This window comes from Euleptes europaea, chromosome 1, assembly GCF_029931775.1.
Source record: "Euleptes europaea isolate rEulEur1 chromosome 1, rEulEur1.hap1, whole genome shotgun sequence".
Lineage (NCBI taxonomy): Eukaryota > Metazoa > Chordata > Lepidosauria > Squamata > Sphaerodactylidae > Euleptes > Euleptes europaea.
Window position 1 is genome coordinate 145,363,811 of NC_079312.1, and position 26,056 is coordinate 145,389,866.

General features: G+C 47.2%; 1 protein-coding gene and 1 non-coding gene across 2 annotated transcripts in view; both read right to left on the minus strand.

The window, feature by feature from the left end:
- Window positions 1-13,615: 13,615 nt before the first annotated feature.
- The window catches only part of KANSL2 (KAT8 regulatory NSL complex subunit 2), a 31,521-nt gene continuing 19,080 nt past the window's right edge, over window positions 13,616-26,056 (minus strand). The window contains exons 9-10 of the mRNA XM_056855011.1: window positions 14,490-14,729; window positions 13,616-13,759 (exon numbers count right to left, since the gene is read on the minus strand). Of these exons, the coding sequence (XP_056710989.1) occupies window positions 13,670-13,759; window positions 14,490-14,729 (330 nt within the window). The 3' untranslated portion in view covers window positions 13,616-13,669. The remainder of the gene's footprint in view (window positions 13,760-14,489; window positions 14,730-26,056) is intronic.
- On the minus strand, window positions 13,915-14,050 carry LOC130493651 (small nucleolar RNA SNORA2/SNORA34 family). Its single transcript, XR_008934013.1, has one exon. It is a non-coding gene; the product is annotated as a small nucleolar RNA SNORA2/SNORA34 family (small nucleolar RNA).

The following is a 26,056-nucleotide window of genomic DNA, read 5'->3' on the forward strand; positions in this document are numbered from 1 at the left end:
AGTTCTCAGGGACAGTAAAAAAAAAAAAACCCTACTCATTAACCTTAAACAGGGCAACTGGGAGAGCAGAAGCAGCTGTAAGTATGAGGCAAGAATTATTGCCTGCTCCTTTGCCCTGGGCAATGATATCATCCTGCTACATGCTACCACCTCCCATGTACTTCATTGTTAGGAACACCTCAGCTTTTAACTAGATTTTAAAAGTTCTGCATCACCCCAAGTCCTTACAACAACCATCTGTTTTGCTAGCTCTGCTTGCAAGTGGGTTCAGCAGCTGTTGGGAGGCCACGGTGGTGCCCACGGAATAGTGAAAGAGTTTGCACTGCAGTGTTTGCCTCTCAAGATCCCACCATAAATGTCACAGCAGCAGCCTGGTATGAACAGCAGGGGAAAAGTCAGTACTAGATACTTCATTAGCTGCATGAAACAGGCTAGCTGTGCTCCCAATAAAATTCATGCCTTCACAGCAACAGGGGAAAGCAACAAGTTAATACCAAGCCTTAAATAAGCCCGATGCATTTCGAGTCCGACTACATTCTGTGAGGTTTGTAAGGAGAACCCTCCCTCCCCATTCTTGCTTCTGAATGAACAAGCTCTTGCCTTGTATATTTTCTCCAAACTCAACCTGAATGTTCCTGTCAAACACAATAATTGTAGCATTATTATTTTCACAAGACTCTTAATTATTTTACCTTTCTTAGAATACAGTATTTATCTAAGTGTCAATAATTAGCAAAGAGTTCAATAGAGATTACGGATCCACCCCACTTTCATACAGACATGCTGCTTGCAAAATAATTCTTCTAAAAATAAGAGTGCTTTCTGGACTGACCAGCTTCAGTACAAGACTTTGCTTGTGACAGAGACAGATGTGCTTTTGCTCTATTAAACATCGACTGATGTAGAGTCTGTAACTTACTGGACTCGTATCTAACTCTAACGTAAGAACCCTAAGAAGAGGTTTCTTTTGATAACCCTGAAACTGACAAATATAAATTCAGCAAAAGAATGTAAGCAGTCTTTTGATATTTCAAATCCCAACTGAAAGCACAGCCCTTTGAAATCAATGGGTTTAGATTGACGTAAGCAGGAACCTGCAAGGACTTGCGGAAGGCATCTCATTTTCCCCTCCCTCACGATTACCTCTTTCCCTTTCCTGAAAACCCCATAGCCTCTCCTTTTCCTACTTCCTTCTCTTATTCTAGGATTGCCAACCTCCAGGTGGGGCCTAGAGAACTCCCAACTACAGAGATCAGTTCCTTCTAAGGGTTGCCAGCTCCAAGTTGGTAAATTCCTGGAGATTTGGGGGTGGAGCCTAGGGGGCAGGTTTGGGGAGGGAAGTGACCTCAGCAAAGTATAATGCCATTGACTCCACCCTCCAAAGCAGCCACATTCTCCAGAGCAACGGATCTCTATAGTGTGGAGAGCAGTTGTAATTCCAGGTGATCTCCAGCCCCCACCTGGAGGTTAGCAACCCAAGTTCCCCTAGAAGAAATGGCTGCTTTGGAGGCTGGAATTTATGGCATTATACCCATCTGAGGTCCCTCCCCTCCTCAAAAACCCTCCTCCAAATTTCCAGATATTTCCTAGCCTGGAGTTGGCAACCCTACCTCCTTTCCACCCAACAGCCAACCTACCTTTATCTTCCCCTCTCCCCTCTTGCAGCCTCTACCTAGGAAACCTGTGGCCCAGTTATGTGATACCAGCCACTGGGCCAGGCCCACTTGCATAGTAAAGAACCCTCAAGGACTTTGGGGGAGGAACCTCACTTTCTCCTCTATTCCTCTCCTCATACTAGTTCCTCTTTCCCTCGCTTTACTCTGCTCTGGTTAGACCTCACCTAGAGTATTGTGTTCAGTTTTGGATACCACAATTTAAGAAGGACGTAGACAAGCTGGAACGTCCAGAGGACGACAACAAAGATGGTGAGGGTTTTGGAGACCAAGTCCTATGAGGAAAGGTTGAAGGAGCTGGGTATGTTTAGCCTGAAGAGAAGACTGAGAGGTGATATAATAACCATCTTCAAGTACTTGAAGGGCTGTCATGTAGAGGATGGTGCAGAGTTGTTTTCTGTTGCCCTAGGTCGGACCAGAACCAACGAGGAAATTAAATCAAAAGAGTTTCCATCTAGACATTATGAAGAATTTTCTAACAGAGCAGTTCCTCAGTGGAACAGACTTCCTTGGGAGGTGGTAAGTGCTCCTTCCCTGGAGGTTTTTAAGCAGAGGCTTGATGACCATCTGTCAGCAATGCTGATTCTATGATTGTAGGCAGTTCATGAGCGGGAGTGCATCTTGGCCATCTTCTGGGCATGGAGTAGGAGTCACTGGGGGTGTGTGGGGGAGGTAGTTGTGAATTTCCTGCATTGTGCAGGAGGTTGGACTAGATGACCCTGAATTTTGTTTTAATCAGCCTAAATAATGTGGTGTCTTCTGCAAACTTGGCCACTTCGCTGTTCACCCCAACTATCTCCAGAGCAAATATGTGCCAAAATCACCTAGCAAGTGTTAGATACACATGCTGTCAAGAGACTGGTCCCTTTTTGCAGTCTTATGTCAGTTCAAACAATGAAACTGAAACCTAAGCAAAAATTATGGAAGCTTTTCTGAGAACCAAGATCAAGCTGTCTGTTGCTTCACTGAATGAGTTAAGAAGATGGGAGGTTGTCACAGGTGCTGGACAGACCATTAGGCCTACCAAAATTAAGGCTAGAGGTATACAGCAAAAATAATAATAAAATTGGTGTTTTTTGGATTGAGCGGAAAAATATCGGAGCGGAAAAATATCTGTATTACTGGTTTCCAAATATCAGTATGTATTCGCAGCCAGGGTTTTTTTTTTTTTTTTTTTTTTTTGAGTTTCCGATATTTTTTTGGCTTCATCATTCCCTATGGGAAATATTGCTGGGAGTCTGTTTTTAAAGGTCCAAAATTAGAGGGAAGCTGTGGGTACCTGTCCTTTAAATCAGTGGTTCCAAACCTTTTTGGTATGGTGACCCACAAGTCCAAATTTGACTTTGTATAGTGACCCATCCAGAGCTGACCCACTTTTTTTAGTGCCCTAGGCAAACTGTGACCTTAGCACCCATCAATTCCAGCATTCCATTTTCTACAGTGCCGCCAGATGTTTCTGAGAAGCCAACAAACATCACACAAATGGTGCAGCTGCTCCCACTATGAACCCCAAACAAGTGGGAGTTCATCTCCTCCTCCTCTGCCAGCTGGACCAGATCCAGAGTTTGAGGAGGTGTGCTTGAAGTGTGCTAGATTGAGAAAATGCCAGAGAAAAAGTTGGCAGCAAGGGGCTCAGTGCAGTACAACTCCCACAGCAAGTTGAGGGCAGTGAAGCATTGCAGGAGGCTGGGCAAAGGTCGGGCTGCTGAAGGAGCAGCATCAAGACAGAGCCCATGCATGCACTCGCCTCTTTTTCCATGGTATGCTAAACAGCTTTCAGCTATTCTCCAACCTTTCCTCTTCTTTCAGGTACTAGCATGAAGCTACTAGTTGCCGGATGGCTTTTACCCCTTAATTATTGTCACAGAGAGGGAAGGGGAAATAAGAGAATGTGAGAAGTTGGCGAGGAGGAAAGAGAAAGATGCAAAGGGCAGGAGATGCCATTAGGAAGGGCTGGTCTGTCACCCACTTGCAGAAACGTTGTGACCCACTTTTTGATCCTGACAGGTTGGGAAACACTGCTTTAAATAACCCCCAAATTTCAAGCCAATTGGACCAAGGGGTCCAATTCTATGGGCCCCTGAACAAGGTGCCCCCAACCATCATGGAAGGGGGGGAAATCCCATGAAAATGTTAAACCTGAGAATCCTCCCTATAGAAATGCGACTGCAAGCTATTGCTAACCCCAACCAATGTAAAACCTAAGAATCTCAACCTACGTAAAACACAATAGTCCACACAACGCCCCACCCTGCAAACCCCACACAAACCAACTCCATCAAAGAAGGCACTTTTAAACACTTGCAACTGACAAAAATCTTACCTAACACATCCTGGCAAGCTGGTACCAAGCCCTGCGAGCCACAGAAACATTTGGGGGGAGAGTGGAGAACAAAAAAAGAGTCCTGGGACCATGCAAATACCAGCTCCCAATATTCCTGGTTAATCCTGAATATTTCCAGGATCCATTTTTCAGTATCTCAAAAAATCCCAGATATATTTGGGAGACACAGCTATATAAAAAAAATACTGATAGTATTTTTTAAATATATTTTCTCACAGAAAATATCCAAGCGCACATCCCTAGTCAAGACCAAAGTGTCTGGGAGGATGCATTCCACCTTGTTAGCGCAAAGGCTTATGGGCCAGGGCAAGGTGCTTGCTTCCCCTACACAGCTGCAGTGTATACAGTCTCATTAGGGCATCTGACTTTGGGCATAAACAAAGTTTCTTCAGTCTATTTTCACCTTTTTGTCTGGATTACATCTAACTTTGGGATACTTCTTGATTCTGGGTGGGCTAGGCTGGCTGGGGCACCTGTTTGGACTTAGACTCAAACTCTACCAGACTGTTTTTTCAGGTAACATCTGGATTTAGAACTGATGCTTGTAAAATGGTTAGGTTAGAGCAGGGATGGGGAACCTCAGGCCCGGGGGCCGTATGCGGCCCCCGAGGACATTTTTTGTGGCCCTCAGGAGCTCCGGGCCCTGCCACGGAGGCGGGGCGGAGGGCGGCCCTCCCCAAGGGTGTTCCTGGGGCCGCAGCTTACAGGGGCGCTGCAGTGCCCTTTGGACCTTCTCTCGCCAACTGTCGGCTGTTGGTGTCAGGCTGCTATCTCGGTTTCAGTATTGTTTCTGTGTTGGTACTGTACTGTCTAGCCTCAAGGCCGACCACACATACCAAGGCCTGGGAACACTGCTCCTGAGAAAGTTGACTCTGTCTGTGTATGCTAATGTTGTATAATCTCCCGCCATTTACTGCCTTATATTATCGTTCGGCTAGTGAGACTCTCATAGCTGCCATAGTTCCCTGTATGCACTGTATTGCCTTTTTGACCAGTAAAAGCCATCTGATTGGATTCTATACGACTCTGTGGTGATTTCTGGTTCGAAGGGTCAGGAGCTTACATTATGGCAGCTATCCATCTCCTTCTTTATTGTACTACTAGTCAGGCTGGAGCCCAGGAGGGTTCGCCTGCCGCTTGGATGGGAGCTGAGAAGCTCTCCGAGTGACCTATTATCCTGGATTCCTCTCGGACGGATCCCACCCTGTTACAGGACATAGTCGCTGAACTCTTCAGGACTACCCTAGAGGTTTGCCGCTTGAGGGGACTGGTACAGGAACAGTGGCAATCTCTTAAAGGGACTCTCTGGATGTTGACGTCGGAGGATACTGATACTCGTTTAGATCTTCAAGACTTGGATCAATTACTGGACGATGCCCGGTTGGCAACTGAGGATTTACAAGTACTAACTGGACTTTTGGATAATCTTATTTCTCGAGAAACTCTTTCCTCTAGTTCTACCATGGCGGGAGCCCCGCCGGAGGGTTTTTCCCTGATCCCGGATGCAGCCAGTTGTCAGGCTGAGGCCAAGCGAGTCGCTATTAGCACCGCTCTTCTCCTTGTGGAATGTACAAAGGACACCCCGGTAGCCACCTTGGCTCAAGTTTTGACCTCGACTTTTGGAGCCGAGGCACCCGCACTGGCGGTTCGAGTACAACCTCTGCTGGGCGGGGAACCCGACCCCATACTCTCACTCCTGGAGACGGAACTTTTGCCGCGCATTACGGCGGAGGCTGCCCTAAGACTTGAGAATGCCAAAGTTCTTGCGGATCAGAAAGCCGCCGAAGCGGCTAAGGTCGCAAGAGAGAGAGAAGCTGCTGAAGCAGCCAGGGCGGCTGCAGCAAGAGCTAGGGATCGGGCGAACATGGACACGCGCCCCAAGGACAATGTACAAGGGCTATCAGGTCTGTCTTTTTCCCCGGCGTTTGTCCCGTCGCGCGCGACCCAACGCGCACGCCGTTTGGCTGACCGACGTCGAGACTCAGGAGAGTCTGAAGACGAGGATCTATATGGGGATAGCTCTCAATGGGCCACAAGCTTCCGGACCAGTAAACCTCATCTTACTGGTGGCCCAAGTGAGGAGGTTCACCTCTTACGAGCCCAGAATCGGGAGCTCTCCGACCGTGTTGATCAACTCCAGGAACTAATGGAACGTATGCTTCAGGAGAACAGGCAATTACAACAAACCCTGATAGCCCAGAGACAGCCCGTTCCGATACCGGGTCAGGGGGTACCCATACAGCCACCCCAACCACCCGCTAATGTGCCTGCTCCACCCTTGCCTCCTGGAGCTCCTGTTGTTCCTACGCCCGGACCACCCGTGCAACCGGGCCAACCTGCGCCCGGCCCTTGGAAGCAACTCAAATTGAGGACTACGTACGACGGATCTCTCGAGACTTTGCCTTGTTTCTTGCATCAAGTGGACAGTTATATGCGAGAACAAGGACAACTTTTCCCCACGGAAGATAGCCGGGTGCGTTATGTAGCTTCCCTTCTGACAGGTAAAGCGGCTGACTGGATGGTCCTCCAGTTTGACACCCGCTCTCGTGCTATTCGTTCCCTCAACAACTTCATGACTGCCCTGAGGAGGAGGTTTGAGGACCCCTTCCTGGGGGAAAGAGCCAAAACGGAACTCTTACAATTAAAACAAGGCTCCGCTACAGTTCGAGAATTTGCCGATGAATTTCAACGACTGGCAAGTAAAATTGTAGGTTGGCCCGAGACCACCCTGATCCATCATTTCAGGGAAGCCTTGCATCCTGACGTTCTGAACTGGTCTTACATGCGGGGCGATCCCAATACCCTCGAAGACTGGATCCTATTGGCCGAGGAAGTGGAAAGCCGCCGACGCTTTATTTCTCTCGTCCGTCAAAAGCACAAGGAAAAAGGCACCCAAAAGCCTCAACCCAAGGCACCACTGCTCGTCCCACGAAATCCTCCACGTCCGCCCCAGGAACGTGAAGCCCGATTTCAGAGGGGTGCCTGTCTTACTTGCGGAGAAATGGGCCACTTTGCAGCCGTTTGCCCGCACCGCCATGAATTATTTCGTCCCAGCACGACAACCCGCGCCAGAGGTCGTCCACCACGCAGAGGCACCGCGGCTACCCGCAGCGCAGCTCCGGGAAGACCCACACCCTCTGCACTCCATGCCGGGGACCCAGCCTCCCTGCCTTCTACCAACGACCCCGCCGGGTCTCGGATTACAAGTGCCCCATTGGGGGACAACTTTCCCTCTTCGGATGAGGAAAATCCTTGGAATTCTCCAGCCTTAAACCTGGAATCTCCCCTCGACTTGTCAAAAAACGGCTCCGGTCTGTGGTGAATGGAGCGTCTCCACAGACCTCTCAGGATCCTCCTATCAAACCGAATGCTCCTACCAAAATCAAAGAAGTGGACTCCACCGTCTACGTGGATGCAGTATTACAACACCTTAACGGTGGCCCACAACTACCTGTCAAAGCACTAATTGACTCCGGTTGCTGTCGCACTCTCATAAGCGAAGCCACTTTTGCTGCACTCAGAGCCGACTCTGAGGCTTTACCCGCCCCTGTCCAATTTGCCCAAATGGACGGAAGCCATTTCCAGGGAGGTCCAGTTGATCACCGCACCATAGGGGTGGCAATGGGAATTGGCTCCCACTGGGAGCAAATAGACTTCACTATAGCCCCTATCCGTTTTGAAGTGGTCTTGGGTATTAACTGGATTAAGGGACACAGTCCCAGCATTAACTGGGAAACAAACACTATCTCCTTCGCCAGTCCTATGTGCGATCAGCACCGGCAGAACTTTGCGCTGTTATACCCCCCCGTCCCAGCATTGGCCTCCGATGTCCCAACGCTTCCAGTCCTACCTAACGTCTATCGAGACTTCGTGGATGTCTTCGACCTTAAAGAATGTGACACCTTACTCCCCCACCGAGCCTCGGACTGTACAATTGAGGTAGTCAAGGACTGCACATTAACCAAAAGCAAAATTTACCCTATGAGCGCTTCCGAGCGCACTGTTCTCCGGGACTTCCTTGACAAAAACCTCGCCAGAGGGTTCATTCGCCCATCGAATGCCCCGAACTCGGCCCCCGCGTTTTTTGTCCGAAAAAAGGAGGGCGACCTTCGTTTATGCATTGACTTCTGAAAACTCAATGCGGTTACCCAAACCAACGCCTATCCTATCCCATTAATTTCTGATATTTTGGGACAGTTACAGGAGGGCCGGATATTCTCCAAACTAGACTTGGTGGAAGCCTACTACCGAGTCCGCATCCGCGAAGGAGATGAGCACCTCACTGCCTTCTCTAGCTGTTTCGGTATGTATGAATTCCTCGTGATGCCGTTCGGATTAAAAGGGGCCCCGGGGGTCTTCATGCAACTCATCAACGAAATCCTTCATGACTTGCTATATCGCGGGGTGGTGGTTTATTTAGACGACATTCTTATTTATTCAAAAACCATGGAAGAGCATGTCACTTTAGTCCGAGAAGTTCTGCAACGCCTGCGCAACCACCAACTCTTTGCCAAACTGGCTAAATGCGAGTTTCATCAAAGCCAGCTCACATTCTTAGGATACATAATCTCCCACCAAGGTCTTCGCATGGACCCTGTCAAAGTCCAAGCCGTTCTCGATTGGACTCCCCCCACCAACCGCAAGCAAGTGCAACAGTTTTTGGGGTTTGCAAACTTTTATCGAGGGTTCATTCCTAACTTCGCCCAAGTGGCCCTACCCATTACTGATTTACTAAAAACCAAAGGGAAAGCAAACACGGCTACCTTACCTTCCGCAAAAATCCTGTGGACTGATCAATGCCAAGCTGCGTTTGTAGCTCTCAAACGCCTCTTCACATCCGAACCCGTATTACAGCACCCAGACCCAAACCAAATGTTTGTTGTGCAAGTCGATGCCTCCGATGTAGCTATGGGAGGGGCCCTTCTCCAGAAAGGTCCGGATGGCCTTCTTCACCCCTGCGCTTACTTTTCGAGGAAATTTGCGCACGCACAATTGAACTGGCCCATTTGGGAAAAAGAGGCAGCGGCCGTTCACCATGCCCTAACTCTCTGGAGGCAATTCTTAGAGGGGTCCAATATCCCCTTCGAGGTTTGGACCGATCACAAGAATCTAGCTGCCCTCACAGGGTCCCATAAACTATCAGCGAAACAACAACGTTGGGCTGAATTCTTCGCTCAGTTTCGTTTCGTCCTAAAGCATGTTCCTGGGAAGCAAAACGTTCTCGCAGATGCCCTCTCCCGGTTGCCACAATACCCGGTAAAACTCGAGAGACCGACTGACTCTCTGTTCACCCCTACGCAAAGGGGAGCCCTTCCTGTACTGGCCGTGCAAACTCGATCTCAGCGACAGCATCCCAGATCCAGTTCTCCAGCACCTCCAACCCGAGCGGCTACCCAACCGCCCTCGCAACAGCAACGAACCGACGATCCCGATCCTCCAACCCCACCGGCTGCCCTACCGCCTACGACCTGCGCACCACCGCACGTAAGCTCTACCCCCATAACTACTCCTAAAACTACTATAGCCGGGGGGGGGGGGGTCCCGCCAAGATTCCCATCTCCGAATCCTTTTTAAATACCCTTCGGGACCACTGCCTTTCTGAACGCTCCACTCACACCCTACCCCCTGGGGTAATGGAACAGGGGGGCTCATGGTACAAAGACTCTAAATTGTACGTACCCAAGGCACTTCGAAAAGACGTTTTACACTTAGCTCATGGAGTAAAAACAGCTGGACACTTTGGATTCCTAAAAACTCTCCACTTATTGCGCCGACAATTTTGGTGGGGGGGAATGCGTTCCGATGTTGACTCTTTTATTCGCAGCTGCCCTGTTTGCGCCACAATGAAACGCTCACAAGGCAAACCCCCGGGGCTACTGCAACCTCTAGAAACACCCAACAAACCATGGGAAGTAATCGCTATGGACTTTATGACTGATCTCCCTCTCAGCGGGGGGAAAACTGTATTATGGGTTATTACCGACTTGTTTTCTAAGCAAATCCATTTGGTTCCATGCGCAGGAATTCCCTCTGCTCAAAAAATGGCCCGCCTCTTCGTGACACATATCTTCAAATTACATTCGTTTCCGCGCAAAATAATCTGTGACCGCGGCAGTGGCTTTGTTTCCAAGTTTTGGAAAGCATTTCTCAAGTTGGTGGGGGTGGAACAGGGATTGTCTACTGCATACCATCCCCAAACCGATGGTCAAACTGAACGTGTAAATGCTGTCCTTGAATGTTATTTACGCTGTTATGTTAACTACCACCAAGATAACTGGGTAGAAATGTTGCCTTTTGCAGAATATGCCTACAATAATGCTGTACATCAATCTACAGGTTTTAGCCCATTCTATGCAGTGTATGGGCAAGAGTTTGGTCCTGTTACTCCCACAAGCACTGTGGAGGGGGAGGGAGATCCTGACATTGCTTCCTGGGCACACACCCTCCGTACCACTTGGCCTTGGCTCATTAACAATCTCGACCGAGCCAAGCGCAAATACAAAGCACAAGCTGATAAACATCGTTCCCCCGGGGGCGAACTGCGAGTGGGTAAATTGGTCTATCTTTCCACCAAAAACCTACGTTCCACCCGTCCGTGCCTTAAACTCAATGCTAAATTCATTGGCCCATTCCCGATCACACGGGTCATAAATCCTGTCACGGTGGAATTAGCTCTCCCGAAAACCCTGAGGCGTGTGCATCCCGTTTTCCACATTAGCCTCCTGAAGCCCCATACGGCCTCTCCACGATGGCATCCCGATCCGCCCCCCGTACAGCCCATTATGGTGGGGGGGGAAGAGCACTTCGAAGTCTCCACAATCCTTGACTCCCGTGTTCACCATGGAAACCTACAGTATTTGGTCCGGTGGAAGCACTTCCCCCCTGCCTACAAAGAATGGGTTCGTGCACGAGATGTCTCCGCCCCCAAACTAATCGATGCCTTTCACACTGCCTACCCGGACAGACCTTCCCCCTTACCGACTGGGAGGGGGCCTTAAGGGGAGCAGGATGTCAGGCTGCTATCTCGGTTTCAGTATTGTTTCTGTGTTGGTACTGTACTGTCTAGCCTCAAGGCCGACCACACATACCAAGGCCTGGGAACACTGCTCCTGAGAAAGTTGACTCTGTCTGTGTATGCTAATGTTGTATAATCTCCCGCCATTTACTGCCTTATATTATCGTTCGGCTAGTGAGACTCTCATAGCTGCCATAGTTCCCTGTATGCACTGTATTGCCTTTTTGACCAGTAAAAGCCATCTGATTGGATTCTATACGACTCTGTGGTGATTTCTGGTTCGAAGGGTCAGGAGCTTACAGTTGGTCAGCGAGAGGGGAGGGGGACGCTTCCCCCAAGGCTGCCCCCTACAGCCGCAACGTGCAGGAACACCGTGGCACATTGTAAGCCCTTCTCGCTGCCTGTCGGCTGTTGAGAAGTGAGGGGGGGAAGAGGCCGACAGCTCCTGGTGGCAGAGCATGCATGCGGGAGCCGATCGGGCTTCAGGGGGGCCTTTTATGGACTCTGGGGGGGGGGGAGGGCACGGAGACTGGGGCCCAGTCGATCGGGGCTCCATGTGCCGCAGGGTGTGTGTGTGGGGGAGGCTTTGCTCTTTTCTTCCTCTTTTTCTGTCACTCTTTCTCCTTTATCTCCCTCTTTCTCCCTCTTTTTGTCTCCCTTCATCCTTTTCTTTCTTTCCCTCCGTCTTTTACTTTCTTTCTCCCCCTCTCTCCATTTCTTTCTCCCTTTCTCCCTCCCTTTTCCTCTTTCTCTGTTTTCCTTCCTCCCTTGCCGATCGACTGAGGGCTGCGCCCCCCTGGCGCCTCATTTGCTAGGGCCCACTGCTGGCTGCCCTCCTGCCTGGGAGGGGGGGAACGGGGGTGACCTGCAGGTCTTCTCTGTGTGACCTCCCCTGGGGTTGCCAACCTCCAGGTGGTGGCTGGAGACCTGGCAACCCTAGCCTCTCCCCCCCACCAGGAAATCTACACCTGGTATGGCCCCCGAATGATGTTATAAATGTGCAAATGGCTCTTGGCAGGAAAAAGGTTCCCACCCCTGGGTTAGAGATTTAGCTTTATTATTTTACAGTTCACTGCTCTTTTTGTATATTCCTGCACAATCTTGTAATAAATCACTTTAATTATATTTTGTGGTGTTCTTGGAGTTTGGCCATATTATATACAGATTTAGCCATTATTGGTTACAGCTACCAGAATAACTATTTTCTGGAACTCCCTTTGTTAGGTGTCCTACCTCTCGCAGGGTTGACTTCTTGCTCTTAGACCCAAGAGGGCTAGAGGCTTAGTCCCTTGGTCTCTGGCTGACAGGATTGCAAGGGGACTGGTGGTAGCATTTACCTTGGGGTGTGAGGATTCACATTTCAGCTCTTTTGGTTTTGTCTTGACCAACCCTTCATCCTTAAGGAGGACTCTCGCTTTAAAGTCCTTTGACACATGCTAATAAATATAGTACAAGTGCCAGGCAGCTAGTATTTAGCATTCAAAGTGGCATAAGGTTTTTGATTTGGTTTGGAAAGGAATGGGAGAAAGATCAATAGATTACCAGAAAGGGACAGTGTTTAATTTCAAAGGACCTTCTCTCACCCCACCATAGCCCCGCCTCTATTTATCTGAAGACAGAATATTTAAGCAAATATTTAAGCAGAAGAGATTACACAGTAGAAAACCAGACTATCCGCTTCTCCTAGAGGCTTTGTTGAACTTCCATTGGTCCCCTTATTCTCTGCTTTTTTACATTTAGAAAGTGAAACACGGATTTGCATGTTTCCACTGAATACTGCAGGGTTTACGCAGATCACGAGCACATAACTCTCATACTATGCCATTGACCCCAATGGTTAAACACACATCCCACTAGGAATACTGCAAGCAGCCTCTTTTCATGTCACGTAGGGAGATGTTAGCATCTGCTGAAACCTTTTAAGAGTTGCATCACTGCATAGCTCACTCTAAACTATCCCTTTCCTGTGCAGCATATCAAAGAACAAAAGTTGCACTTTATCTCCAGGAAAATGCTCTGCCGGAAGCAAAAAGGATTCCCAACTTCCAGTTATTGTAAAGAAATAGTGTTGACACTACCACAAGTATGAATAAGGACAGAAAACTTTAAATGTTATCCAGTGACTTAATTTTTATACTAGATGCAATTTGCATACAAGTTTAAAGCTGCAGGTGGGAGTCTGTTTACAGGCTTCAGTGCCAGAGAAAGAGAGAAAAAGAATAAACAGCTGTGCAATGAGATATTCATAGACTAATATACAGTCTAGTGATTGGCAGGCCTTTTCTTTTAGCATCCAACACCAATCACATTGATCAAAAGTTTAAAAAACAAATAAACAAAAACTAGGCACCTTCTCCCAATGTTTGCATTCATTAATTACCAAGAAAAGACTTTACCACTCTGAATTTATATCAGAGACATCAACTAAAAAAATCCCACCCAAAACATAAAAGGGAAATACAACTGAACAAGGCCTGAAGGATGACAATGTAAAAGTGACCAAAAGGCCCTCCCAAGACACATTTCACTAATCTGGAAAGGACTGAATAGGGAGACTGAAGAACATGCACAGCAAGGAGTCCAAAAACAGCAGATGTTTCATCATCTTGGTGGGTCTCCATCTGTTTGAGAGTTCTATCAGCTGAAAGAGGATGGTTCTGAATTCCCATTGGTTGCAGGTTCTTCCTTTTCACCTTCCTCCTGTCCAGACTCACTTGTCACAAGATGCTATTTTGATAAAGGCAAAGAAAGGGAAGTTACAACTGTATAGTTTCGTCATAAGAAACAGGGACAAAGTGTAATCATAAACAAAGGATAGGAAACACAAGTGTCTAAATATTTGGGCTGCAAGCTAGCGAGAGAGTTTTCCCTCTCCCTTTGTTGGATGTCTCTCCTTAACAAAATGGCTGTTCCATTCCAAAATGCAAAACAGCCAACAGATCGTGGAAAGATGTTCTTCTCAGATCCTGTTTGAAGCCAATGGCTACAGGAATGCCATCAGCTTTCATTCAGGGCCTGCAGATTGGACTGGGAATGATTTTGTTTGGCCTACTGGTTACAAGACTGGAAAGAACTGGAAACAGAATGTTCCTCAGTCCTAACACTGGAGATTTAAATAGACCCCAGCCACCTGCCAACTACTAGCCCTCCTATTTTCACATTAATGCTCCAGGCCAGCTGTGCAGTGCTGTAACACAGGGGAGGAAGATCCTTTTCATAAAGCCTCCCTCAACAAATAAAATGAGCAGATGGCTAATCCCTTCAACAAATAAGCACTGGCTACCTCTTTTTTAGTGGCTAGCCTGCATACTTAAGGCTGCCGCGTCCAAAGACAATCTTTATGGAACAAGCAAACTTATTGGGCTCTAGCAAACACAGATGTAAACCACAAATTCATTAGAACAACCCCTCCCCCACATCACAGCCCTAGATGAGTTCTCTAAGCCCAGATCAGTACCTGTGAGTGTGGTTCTGGTGCAGACTCCAGGGCAGATGTGGCCTGTCTGGAAAAGCTCCCTCTGACTGTTTGCGATGATACCTGGTTCAACAGCCCTTGCTGAAAAGACTCTTCTCTTAAGTGCGTGTGTTTGGTGGTCTCAGCAACACTTTTGTTCAGCTGGTTCTCAATGGCAGCAGAAGCATCGGACAGCAGAGGGGAAGGGGGGCACTGCATGCCATCTCCAACCACATCCAAGTCCTATCAAAGACAAAACCAGATAAACTTGACTGAAAAGCAGAAAGGATGCTCAGGGTTTTTTCTTTTGGTACAAACTAAATATTTCCACTTCTTCAAAGGGAAAGAGGAAACAAAGCAAAATCAGCTTCATGTCACTGAAATGCTGAAATTGACTTTCTTTGGGGGTGGGGAGCAGCAAACCCCATATGGATTCAGCTGGGCAGCAAACCCAGGGAATAGCTGCAATAACATATTGGCAAAAGGATCCTTCATGAGCACATTGACTGTCAAAGCTCCACAAAAACTTCTATAGGTACCCTGACACTTCCCTCATCTTGGACAAACTCTATATTGTGTTGATGGTTTTTGTTATTTTATAAGGGAAGGTGCAAATGTTATTTTATGGGTAGGTGGCCTATCATCACTTGCAGCATATCTTTTGTTTTGGGGGGAAATCAGATCGGGGAGGTCAGAAGAGGAAGATATTCGCAATTCCAGAACAGCCAGTTTGTTAAGTTGAGATCCTGGAAGCTAACTAGCTCCTCTGACTGGATTCTGCTTCATGAACCAAAGAGCCTGGCAGCGAAAATGCAAATTCCATGAAAACATCCCTATGTCAAGAGCACGAGTGCTTTTATCCAGGAAGTTCACTTACAGGTACATCCAGCTAGTGGCAGATTTACTTTCAAAGGCTGGCACAAACGTTCCTGGACTTTTACACCTGAAATCCTGCATAACCCTGAAAGCAGCAGGGATTGTGCCCCAGAATTGTTCTTGCAAATGCTGTTTAGAGCAATGTAATTCTTCTGCCACCCAGAGAATATGACCGTTTACAGCCACCTGCTGAGCCCACCACCCCAGAACAAATTATGCTTAAGAAACCAATCTGTTCAGTGCTCATTACACCCAGATGATCATGTTGAACAGTTTGCCAGACCTTTAACCCCATCCCTGTACAGCAGGATTTGGGGGACAGGGGAGAAAAGAGAAGACATATAAACTGGCAGCATTCAGCTTCACCCAGGGATACATTCCCCAGGGATGTCAGTATGATTCAGCAAAACCCAACACTTTCAGTGACTTTCCGAACTGCTTTCAGATCTGACCTTGGAACAAAACTGCAGGGTCTACATCATCTAATTCCATTTCAGGAGTCAGATCTCTCAAACGTCAGACTGCAGTATCTGTAATGTTTTTAATAAAACATTTGAAAGTACATAGATTTAGCATACATGAAGGCCGTTCCAGTAATCTATGGATTATAACCTCTACGCATCCTTTAAGGGCGAGAAAGAAAAAGCTGCTTTTTACATGAGGTCCTAAATGCAGATTTGAATGGTCTGATCTCCCCAAAGACTCAGTTTAAAAGGATTGCACTTACCTGTGACTGTAGTTGATCGAGTTGTCTTCTGTGCAGGCACACACTGGGAAAATGCATGTGTAGGCCTACCATCTGAGAGATCTTTCTAGCTTCTGTAGACTGGAAAGTCGCACCTCCCTCTTGGCACACTGTCACAGTTTCCTGCCTAAACTGCCAGGTGCCAAAAGAGAGAGGTGCCATTTTCCCTCAGTTATGCTGAGTTGCTGAAGCCCCGTAAGAAAAAAAGACTAACACCTCAGAGCTCACAGTGAGGCAGGAGGGAGGGAATGTGTGCCTGTACAAAAGCCAACTCAACGAACAACAGTTATGGGTAACTGCAATTCTATTTTCATCTTCAATCTTCTGTGCAGTCCCACATTGGGAAAGTAACAAGCTATTCACCAGGAAGTGAGTGTGAGTCTCTCAATCAAAGAGAGAATACAGAATAGCTTTACCAATAGCTGATTCTTGCCTGGCATTTGTGTCTACAGTGCAGTGACATATGAAATTGTCAGTGGAAGACCAAGGTACATCTTTGCAGACCTCACGTAGAGGATGAGGAACCATTAACCAGCACTCTTTGGGTGCAATCTGTCAACCAGTTACAGATCCATCTAACAGTAACAGGATATTAATCACATTTTCCCAATTTGTCAACAAGATTATGGGGAACCTTATCAAAAGCCTTACTGAAATCTAGATAAACTATGTCTACAGCATTCCCCTGATCCAGCAAGGTAGTAACTTTCTCAAAAAAGGAGATAATTCACAGTGGGTAGCCGTGTTAGTCTGTTTGCAGTAGTCAAAAAGGGCAAGAGTCCAGTAGCACCTTAAAGACTAACAAAAATGTTTTCTGGTAGGTTATGAGCTTTCGTGAGCCACAGCTCACTTCTTCAGATATTCTTCAGGTATCTGAAGAAGTGAGCTGTGGCTCACGAAAGCTCATACCCTACCAGAAAATATTTTTGTTAGTCTTTAAGGTGCTACTGGACTCTTGCCCTTTTTGACTTCAAAAAAGGAGATAAGATTAGTCTGACATGAGTTATTCTTGAGAAACCCGTGCTGGCTTAGTAATCAGATCCATCCTTTCTAAATGCTCAAGGGCTGTTTGATTTGTTCAAAAACATTTCCTAGTACAGAAGTCAAGCTGAGGGATCGGTAGTTACCCGGATCCTCCTTTTCTCCTTTCTTGAAGATGGGGACAACATTTGCCTACCTCCAATCTTCTGGCACCTCACCTGTCCTCCAAGACTTCTCAAAAATAATGGACAGAGGCTCAGAAATTACACCTGCAAGTTCTTTAAGTACCCTTGGATGCAATTCATGTGGCCCAGAGGACTTGGTTTCATTTAAAGAAACCAGGTGTTTGTGCACTACCCAATGCCAATCCTAGGTTGCAACTCCCTTCCTTCATCATATCTTCTGTTTATGCCATGTTGAGCACCATCTCCCTCGGAAGAAAAAGGAAAAGTAGGAATTGAGCAGTTCTGCCCTCTTTATCTCCTGTTACAATTGCACTTTCTGGTCCCCGCAATGGACTTATTATGTCCTTATTCTTACTCTGTACATAGGAAAAGAACCCTCTTTTGTTGTGTTCAGCATCTCTTGCTAGCCTAAGCTTATACTGAGCTTTAGCTTTCCTAACTCTCCCTACAAGCACTAGTTATTTGTTTATATTCCTCATTGGTTATAAGGCCCTCCTTCCACTTCCTAAATGCGTCTTCCCTTCCCCACAACAGACACCCTGTGAGGTAGGTGGGGCTGAGAGAGCTCTAACAGAGCTGTGACAAGCCCAAGGTCACCCAGCCGGCTTCATGTGTAGGAGTGGGGAAACCAAACCAGTTCACCAGATTAGCGTCCACTGCTCATATGGAAGAGCAGGGAATCAAACCTGGTTCTCCAGGTTACAGCCCACCTCTCCAAACCACCACTCTTAACCACTACACCATGCTGCCTCCCCAGGCATGTCTTCAACCTTAGCCTTAACGTCTGATGCTAAATTAGATGAACGCAGCCAAGAATGGCACCTCAGTGCAATGCTAGATGCTATGGTTCTGCTTGATGTGTCAGCCACATGGCTGGTGGCGCTCAGCTAGTGCCTCCCCAGTCTGTAGCCTTCAGCCTGCAGTGCTTTGCTTACTGATTTCTTATCCTCCGGGAGGAGGTGTACAAGCTTTTGGAAACCTTCCCATAGGAACATTTTGTACCTCCCCATCATCGCTGAGAAGCTGGCTACCTGCAGAGCCAGGGCTCCGGAGGAATATACCTTTCTATCTATCTTAGCTTCCTCCCCTCCTTATCTGAAGGAGTAGATTGTGAACCCGCTCTGTTTTTGGAGGCACATGCCTTGGTAACCAGGGAGTTGGCTAGAGGATGGTAGTACAAAAATTCTGCCCGATTCTTTGGTTTTTAATCTTTTTTTTTTTTTACTGAGGCCAGACCCAAAGCTGGCCTGGTCCAAATAGCTTGGGCAATAGCCATCAAACCCTTAACCATGTGGAGATGTATAGGTGATAACTCTGCTGCATAGAGCATATCCATAATGGGGTCAGCTGGTTTTGCTTTTGAGTTCCTCACTTCTATCCCTCCTCCCAATCAGAGGGGACATCTGGTCTAGTGTCCTGCAAGGTCTTTATTGGTGTCAACATCAAAGGCTTCAGGGAGCTTCCTCGCCCCGATGGACAATGTGACAAAGCGGCAGAGTACAAGTGATGTCCCCACTCATATGGAATATGGGGTTGTGGGCAGCATGCCCAATATTGATGATGATAGCTCCATTGTTGGAAGTATGGTGGCCTCCCAAAATCATAATGATCTCCGCAACCCTGGTCCATATCTGGAACTGGGACTTTCCTCCAAGGAGGAAAAACAAATCACCTCCGTCAAGGCCGGGGGGGTCCCGGTTTCGAGCTGTGAGAAGGAACACAACCTGCATGGACCTCCTCCAATGTTCAGCATCAAGGTGATCTGGAGGTCAAGCACTCCCTATGGTACCTCTCGCACTCCCTTGGTTCTGATGTTGAAAGTCATTGGGGAGATCCCCCCAATGCCTATCATCCAGGGTCGGTTCTCAGCACCAAGGTGATGGTGACCCATGTCTGTGGCTTGGCATCAGAGGTGATTTTGATGGCACTCTATTCTGGCGTGGGGACGACTTGCTCTTAGCGTCTCATCTATCGGAGTTGAGGGTCTTTGGTGCCGCCTTGCAGTCTTTGGGTTGTGCCGATCTCTCCTTCATCAGCAAAAAATGCTTAGTCTTCTTGGCCTTTTTGCCTGGGGGCTCAGAAACTGCTCTTATTTTCTGCTCTCCTGAGAGTCCTGGTTCCTGCAGCAGTACCAAAGCCACTGAAGGAGGCCTTGTCTTGGTCGAATAAACAAATGCTTTGTCCAAAGTTTTCAGGGTTTTCTCCAATAATTAAGCTGGGCTGCCTGTACTTGTCGTGCTTTGGGAGTAAGGAGCCCACATGCCCTACACGAGGAGGGGATGTGCCCTTCACCAAGACAGCATTCGGTATGCTCATCATTCTGAGCCATTTTGGTGCCACAAGACTGGCACTTTCTGAACAGGGCCATGTTGTTATAGTCCCCGATCATAACTCAAAAAAGTCCACAAAATATAGGATCAACCTCACCGAAATATCCTGACGGAAAAATTCTTCAAAGCTCACCAATCCTACTTCCTTTCTTCACGGCAGCAGAGAAAGGACTGAGGGAAAAGCACTCCCCCTTGTCAAGTGCCCATTTTCGTGGGAAGAGCCGTTAGGCTTGGGCATGGAGCAAGGGGAAGGGGGGGGGAAGCATTCTTAAAGCAACAGACCTCGCTAGAAGATTGCTAGAAATTTCTCCATGGCAGGTCTGCGCAAGCGCAGTTCCCATGTGAGACTGCACAGAAGCCACAAAGATGAACTTGGACCTGACATCGGGACGCAATGCCTCTTCTGCAGCCTCCGAATCCAAGAAAATAGTGTTGCTTACCTGTAACTATTATTCATCAAGTGGTCCTCTTTGCAGGCACACATGGGAACAGCGCATGTGCAGGCCAGCCGTGGACTTCTAATTGGAAAGCTTCTAAAATTACCCCAGCAACAAGGATTGCTCCCCCCTCCCCTCCGCCAATGGTCCTTCCTGCCCTTTTGGACACATGATGGGGGGCGGGGGAGCATCCTTCCCTCAGTTTTCCTTCTGCTGCTGCAGAAAAAAGACCCACAAGGCAGTGAGTTAGTCCACAGCAGGGAAGGAGGGATGCATACCTGCAAAGAGGACCACTCAATGAACAACAGTTACAGATAAGCAACACTGTTTTCATTTTCTTGGCCTCTTTGCAGTCCCACATGGGAAAATAGCACGTTCACTTACTGTGGAGGTGGGTGTGAAGCTGATCACTGAAGAATAGATTGTAACACCGCTTTTCCCACAGCAGCATCTGCTCCCGTATTGACATCCATCAGGTAGTGCCGGATGAACATCGAAGACGTGGACCACGTCGTTGCATGGCATACGTCCTGCAGGTCCACGTGAGGCAAAAGCAGCCAGAAGCATGCACGCTGGTCAAATGGGCATGGACTGGAAGTGGACAAGGCCTCCCTGCCTCAGCATAGGCTGCCTTAATGGCTGAGACTACCCAACGGAAAAGTGTTTGAGTGGTTACACCCTTCCCTTTGTTAACATCCGCAAAACAAATAAAGATGTGTCTTGTCTAAATTGTTATGCCCGATTAAGATAAAAAAATCAACCCTCGCTTAACATGTGCAGGGGCCTATCGGATTGTGACTAGGGGTTAGGCTAGAACACAGGCAAAACAATATCCTGTGTTAAATGGAACTTTGAGACCACCTTGGGGAAATGTGTAAACTGGGCCTCAGGATCACCCGATCATGGTGGAACTTAGTAAAGGGTGTGTCGTGTCAGAGCACCCTCAAATCACCCACTCGTGCTGATGTAATAGCCATCAAGAAGGGTGTCGTATAGGACAGTAAGTCCAGAGGGCAAGTGGCCATGGGCCTGAACTGTTTCTGAGTGAGCTGTGCCAGTGTCTATAATTACTCCCAGATGGTGAATTTTCTGGGCCGGAACAAGGCTGCTTTTGGACATGTTCACTAAGAAGCCATGCCACTCCAGTGTTTGGATAACTGTCGGTGTGTGTTGAACTGCCAGCTGTTCTGAAGGTGCGCTCACCAGTATGTCGTGGAGATAGGGGAATATGTGTATCCCCTGCTCCCTGAGGTGAGCTACCAGCGTGACAAGGACTTTAATGAAGACCCTTGGATCTGACGTTAGACCGAAGGGCAGAGCCTGAAATTTGTAGTGATGATGATTGTGAGCAAAGCGCAGGTACCTGCAGGACGACGGATGGATTGGTATATGCAGGTATGCCTCCGTGAGATCTATCGACGTTAGATATGCCTGTGGACGCAGCGCTTTGATGATGGATCAGAGGGTCTCCATCCTGAAGTGTTTGAGTGGGATGAACTTGTTCACGAACTTCAAATCAAGAATAGTGTGCCAATCTCAATTTCTTTTTGGCACTGTGAAAAAAATGGAGTAGACCCCTAAGCGCCGCTCTGCATATGGTACATGCTGTATGGCTTGGATCTCTAGGAGGTGATCTATGGCTAGTTTGGTTCTCAGGCTTGTCCGGTTTTTGAGAGGAGGGGATATGATGAAGTGTTCTGGAGGGGTCAATCGAAATTCCAGTTTGTAACCGTCGTGGACTACCTTTCGGACTCAGGAGTGTGGGTTGGAGGAATCCCAAATGTTGGCAAAAGACAGGAGCCTAACTCACACCGGGCCTGGCCTGAAGTCATTGTCTTCCCTGTTTTTCATTGAATCTGCTAGGCTTGTCTGTGCCCTGCTGCTGGAATTGTGAGCCCTTGTTGAACCTGGGTCCCTTCTGGAAGGATCCCCTTCCCGAGTTCCAATTGTTTCTTTTGCTGTCTTTTCTGGGGCGTGCCAATGTGTGTGATGTTCGAAAGGGACAAAAGGAAGAGGAGTAAGAGCCTGTTCCCTCTCTTCTTATATACGTTGGCAGCGCTTTTTTCTTGTCCTTTGTCTCTATCAGAATTTTATCTAATTTGGACCCGAATAGACGGCCCCCTTCAAATGGGTATCCTAGCAGGAAGGCCTTAGAACCATAGTCAGCAGACCATGATCTAAGCCAAAGAGCTCTCCTAGCCGCTGAGGAAACTGCTAAGGACCTGGCCAAAGAAGACATAGCATCTAAGGTAGCGTCAGCTATAAAATTTACAGCCTTTAAAAGTCTGTGGAGACCGTCCAGGACGTTCTTATTGTCCTGTGGAACCAGATCGATTAACTTTCTAGTCCACATAATGCTAGCAATTGCGAACCAAGCAGCTGTAGCAGAGGCTTGGATTGACATGGCTGAGGCTTCATGTGCTTTTTTGTTGGCATAATCGGCCTTTCTATCAAGGGGGTCCTTAATGCTGCCTGATCCGTCCTCGGAGATCAGTCCAGCAGACTGCAGGGTGGCCATGGGAGCATCAACCAAGGGAACCTGTAGCAGGCTCATGGCTCGGGGTTCTAATGAGTACATCTTTTTAATGGAAATAGGGAGCTGCTTATTCGACATAGGCTTCTCCCATTCTACCCAGAGCAGATCCTCAAAATACTCTGGGAAGGGCACAGCCTTAGAGTGACTTTATTCTAGAAAAGATTTCCTTGTTGCTCCTAAATTTGGTCTTGCTTTTGACTGCCTCTGTCTCTTCGTCTTCATGAAGATCCAGAGCTGCCATAACCTTACTTAACAATGCTTGGTAATCCTTCCCAGAGAACAAGCATGACTGTTGGTCTTGGCCTTGGTACCCCTTGCGCCTCTTCCTCTTCCCCTGAACTCTCCCTCCTCTCTCTCTTCCATGTTGCGTAACTGGCTCTGTTGGAATTAGAGGGGAGCGCTTTCTTTGCCGCCTTGGTAAGCCAGGCATGGCTGGGGGCACTCTGGAGATCTCTGGCTATTGTGCCTGACTGAACAGAGCCCCTAATGGAGATAGAGAATGTTCTGGAGCTTGCTGGCCATCTAAGGGAAGGCTCACTGAGATGGGTGAACTCCGGGCTCTTCTTATGAGCTCGATCATGCTCCGATCTTCCTCCCTTCCCACCAGCATAGAGGAAAAAGGGGGCTGTACGTTACCATCTCTGGTCCCTGTAGCCATCTCTCCACTGGAGCTGGCAGTACAGGGTTCTTCCTCCTCACCGTTGTAACCCTCATGGGCTGAATAGGGAGTTGTAACAGCAGTCTGCTCTGGGTGCGACTTTTTCGCGCCATTTTTAATGCCCTCTGAGAGCTGCCTTCTCTTTCGTGCCTCGGCAGGGGACCGCTCACGTCAGCTTTCTTCTCCGCGTCCCTTTGAAGCCGCACTGTGGCACCACTGGGGAGGAGCCCTGCGAATTGCTGCCTGTCTCCAGACATCAACTCCTCCACTGCTAGATCTTTGCTAGCCGCCATTTCTCCTGGAGTGGGGGGGGCAGGGGGTAGAGGGCTGACGAGGACATGAAAAGAAAGGAGAAGAGCAACTCCAACAGACTGAAACTAAGGACAGTTAGGCAATGGGTTAAACGGATAAACAAAAAACGGGGTTATAGAAAAAAGGAAAGGTAGAAACGTAAGGAAAGGAGAATTAGCTCTAGAGCTCAATCTCGCATTGCTTCTCCCTCTGAGGCAGGAGAACTGGAAGTCAGAGGGTGGTCCAAGCACAGGGGTAGGAAGTTAAAGTTGGATCCTGTTTCCCTGAGCATAGGAAGGAAACCACCCGCTGATGAAGAAGTTGTCCGACGACCTCAGAGGGAGAAGAACTGTTGTTCGTGGAAAAAAGATGGAGGGACTTCCGGGTCGGCTGACCCCCCCGCTGCAAGCGCGGAGACGCGCTCCTGCCGTCCGCTGCCTAGGGGCGTAAAAATCTGCCCCGAAACAAAAGGCAAGCGGCACCCCTCGGACAAAGAGGGGGTGCAGGATTGGGTGCCGGTGGCGGACCCGTCATTAGAGCGGAGATCGCTGAGAAAACGGCGACTCTCGCTCTGACGGGACCCACTGAAGAGCCGGCGACATCTTATATGACAGCAGGAGAGAGCGAGGTGGAAGCCGATTTACAAGCAAGTTTTTGAATTAAGTTTATTTTATGCTTACAATTATTTCAACTGGGGTGTGTGGCAGTGGATCCTTAATAAACTAACTCTGAACAATCTATAATTTCGTTTTGTTCTGGTTTAAAAAAGTTTGGCTTTTTGCCAGCTGACTGACGCACTTTTTTTTTACACTGAAAGACTGGAAAAGCAAACAAGATCTGTTGGAAAGCAATCAAGTGACATGGAAAAAGTTTGCTGAGATGTCATTGTGATTGTTTTTTCTCTATAATGAATTACTACATCTGAAATCTTTTTACAACATGAACTAGAAAAGTTTTCTGCCCCCCCATCTCCTGTATTTGGATTACAATTGTTTGTTACCTTTTAGCTTCTCAATGGGTGAGAAGGAGAAGCATACTAAGGATATTCTTAAAGATACAAAACTGGTGGTACAGATTCCTCAAAGAAGAGCTTCAGCATCACAAATTACACCTAAACAGTCTCCAGTTGCAACAACATCTGTAACTGCAAAGATGTCTTCAAAAACCAAGCCTGAAGTGACACTGAATGCTTTATATGATCTCCTATCTAAGACTCATCAAGATGTTGCAGAAATGAAGCAGGAGTTAACCCAGAATACAATGACTACATCTCAGAATTCGGTTGCTATAGCTGCTTTGCAAGATACAATCTCATCCCTGACTGTCAGACAAGATAGGGTTGAAACCAAGCTTAAAAAGACAACACAAGAAGTTAAAGAAATTAAGAAGAAGGTGGATACCCTTGAGATGTCACTAACAGCAGTAACTGAGAGAGAAGAAATTCAACAAGATCAAATGGCGATGATTGAATATAAGATCAAAGAATCTTCCCTGCGCATACGCGGATTGAGAGAAAAAATTGAAGACCGGGATTTGCGTAGATATCTGACAGTACTCCTAGCAGATTTTCTACAGGAATCTGAAGAAGTTATAGCAGGGATGATTGTAACAGCTTACAGAATAAACTCTGCATATGCAACCAAAAATAAAGTTCCAAGGGATTGCCTACTTCAACTACTTTCAAGGAGTCATCGTGACTTGATACTCAACATTCACTACAAGACACCGCTTAAAGTTGGAGATGAGTCTCTGCGACTGATGAAAGCAATACCTGCTAGATTGCTGAGGAAGAGGAAAGATTTTATGGAGATTGTTCAACGTTTGAGATTCAATGGAATACAATTCAGATGGGAATATCCAAAGGGCATTTCTTTCATTTTCAAGGCAAAAAGATTCAAGTTCACAGAATTGGACAAGGCTGAACAGTTTTTGAGGAGATACGATGCTGAATTGGCTAAACCAAGTAAGCCAACTAAACAAGTTAAAACTAGAGAATCTCCAGAAGAAGAAAAGGCAGATGAAGCATCTGGAGGAGGAGAATTGCCAATAGATTCATCAGAAGAGTCGCCAATTGAAGATACTGGTTGAACAAAAAATTGGGGATGGGAAAAGGGGGAAGGATAGGAGTTAAAGTTTGATAATTTTGATGTATAATGGATCTAATTGAATTTTGATATGTTACAGGTTTTATCTTGGAATATTAATGGATTGAATTCTCCCAAAAAAAGAAGCAAAATATACCATCACTTACAAAAAACTAAGGCTAATATTATTTGTTTACAGGAAACACATATACTCCCAAAGGGTATATTTAGATTAGAAAATTCTAGGTTGGGTACACTCTTTACGACATGTAATGGTACAAAAAAAATTAATGGTATAGCGATGTATTTACCTTCATTATTAGAACCAAAACTAATATATCAGGACATAGAGGGTAGAATTTTAATGGTGGAAATAATATGTGACTTTCAGAAGATTCTACTTGTGGGAATATATGCTCCCAACTCTAATCAAAATTATTTTATGAT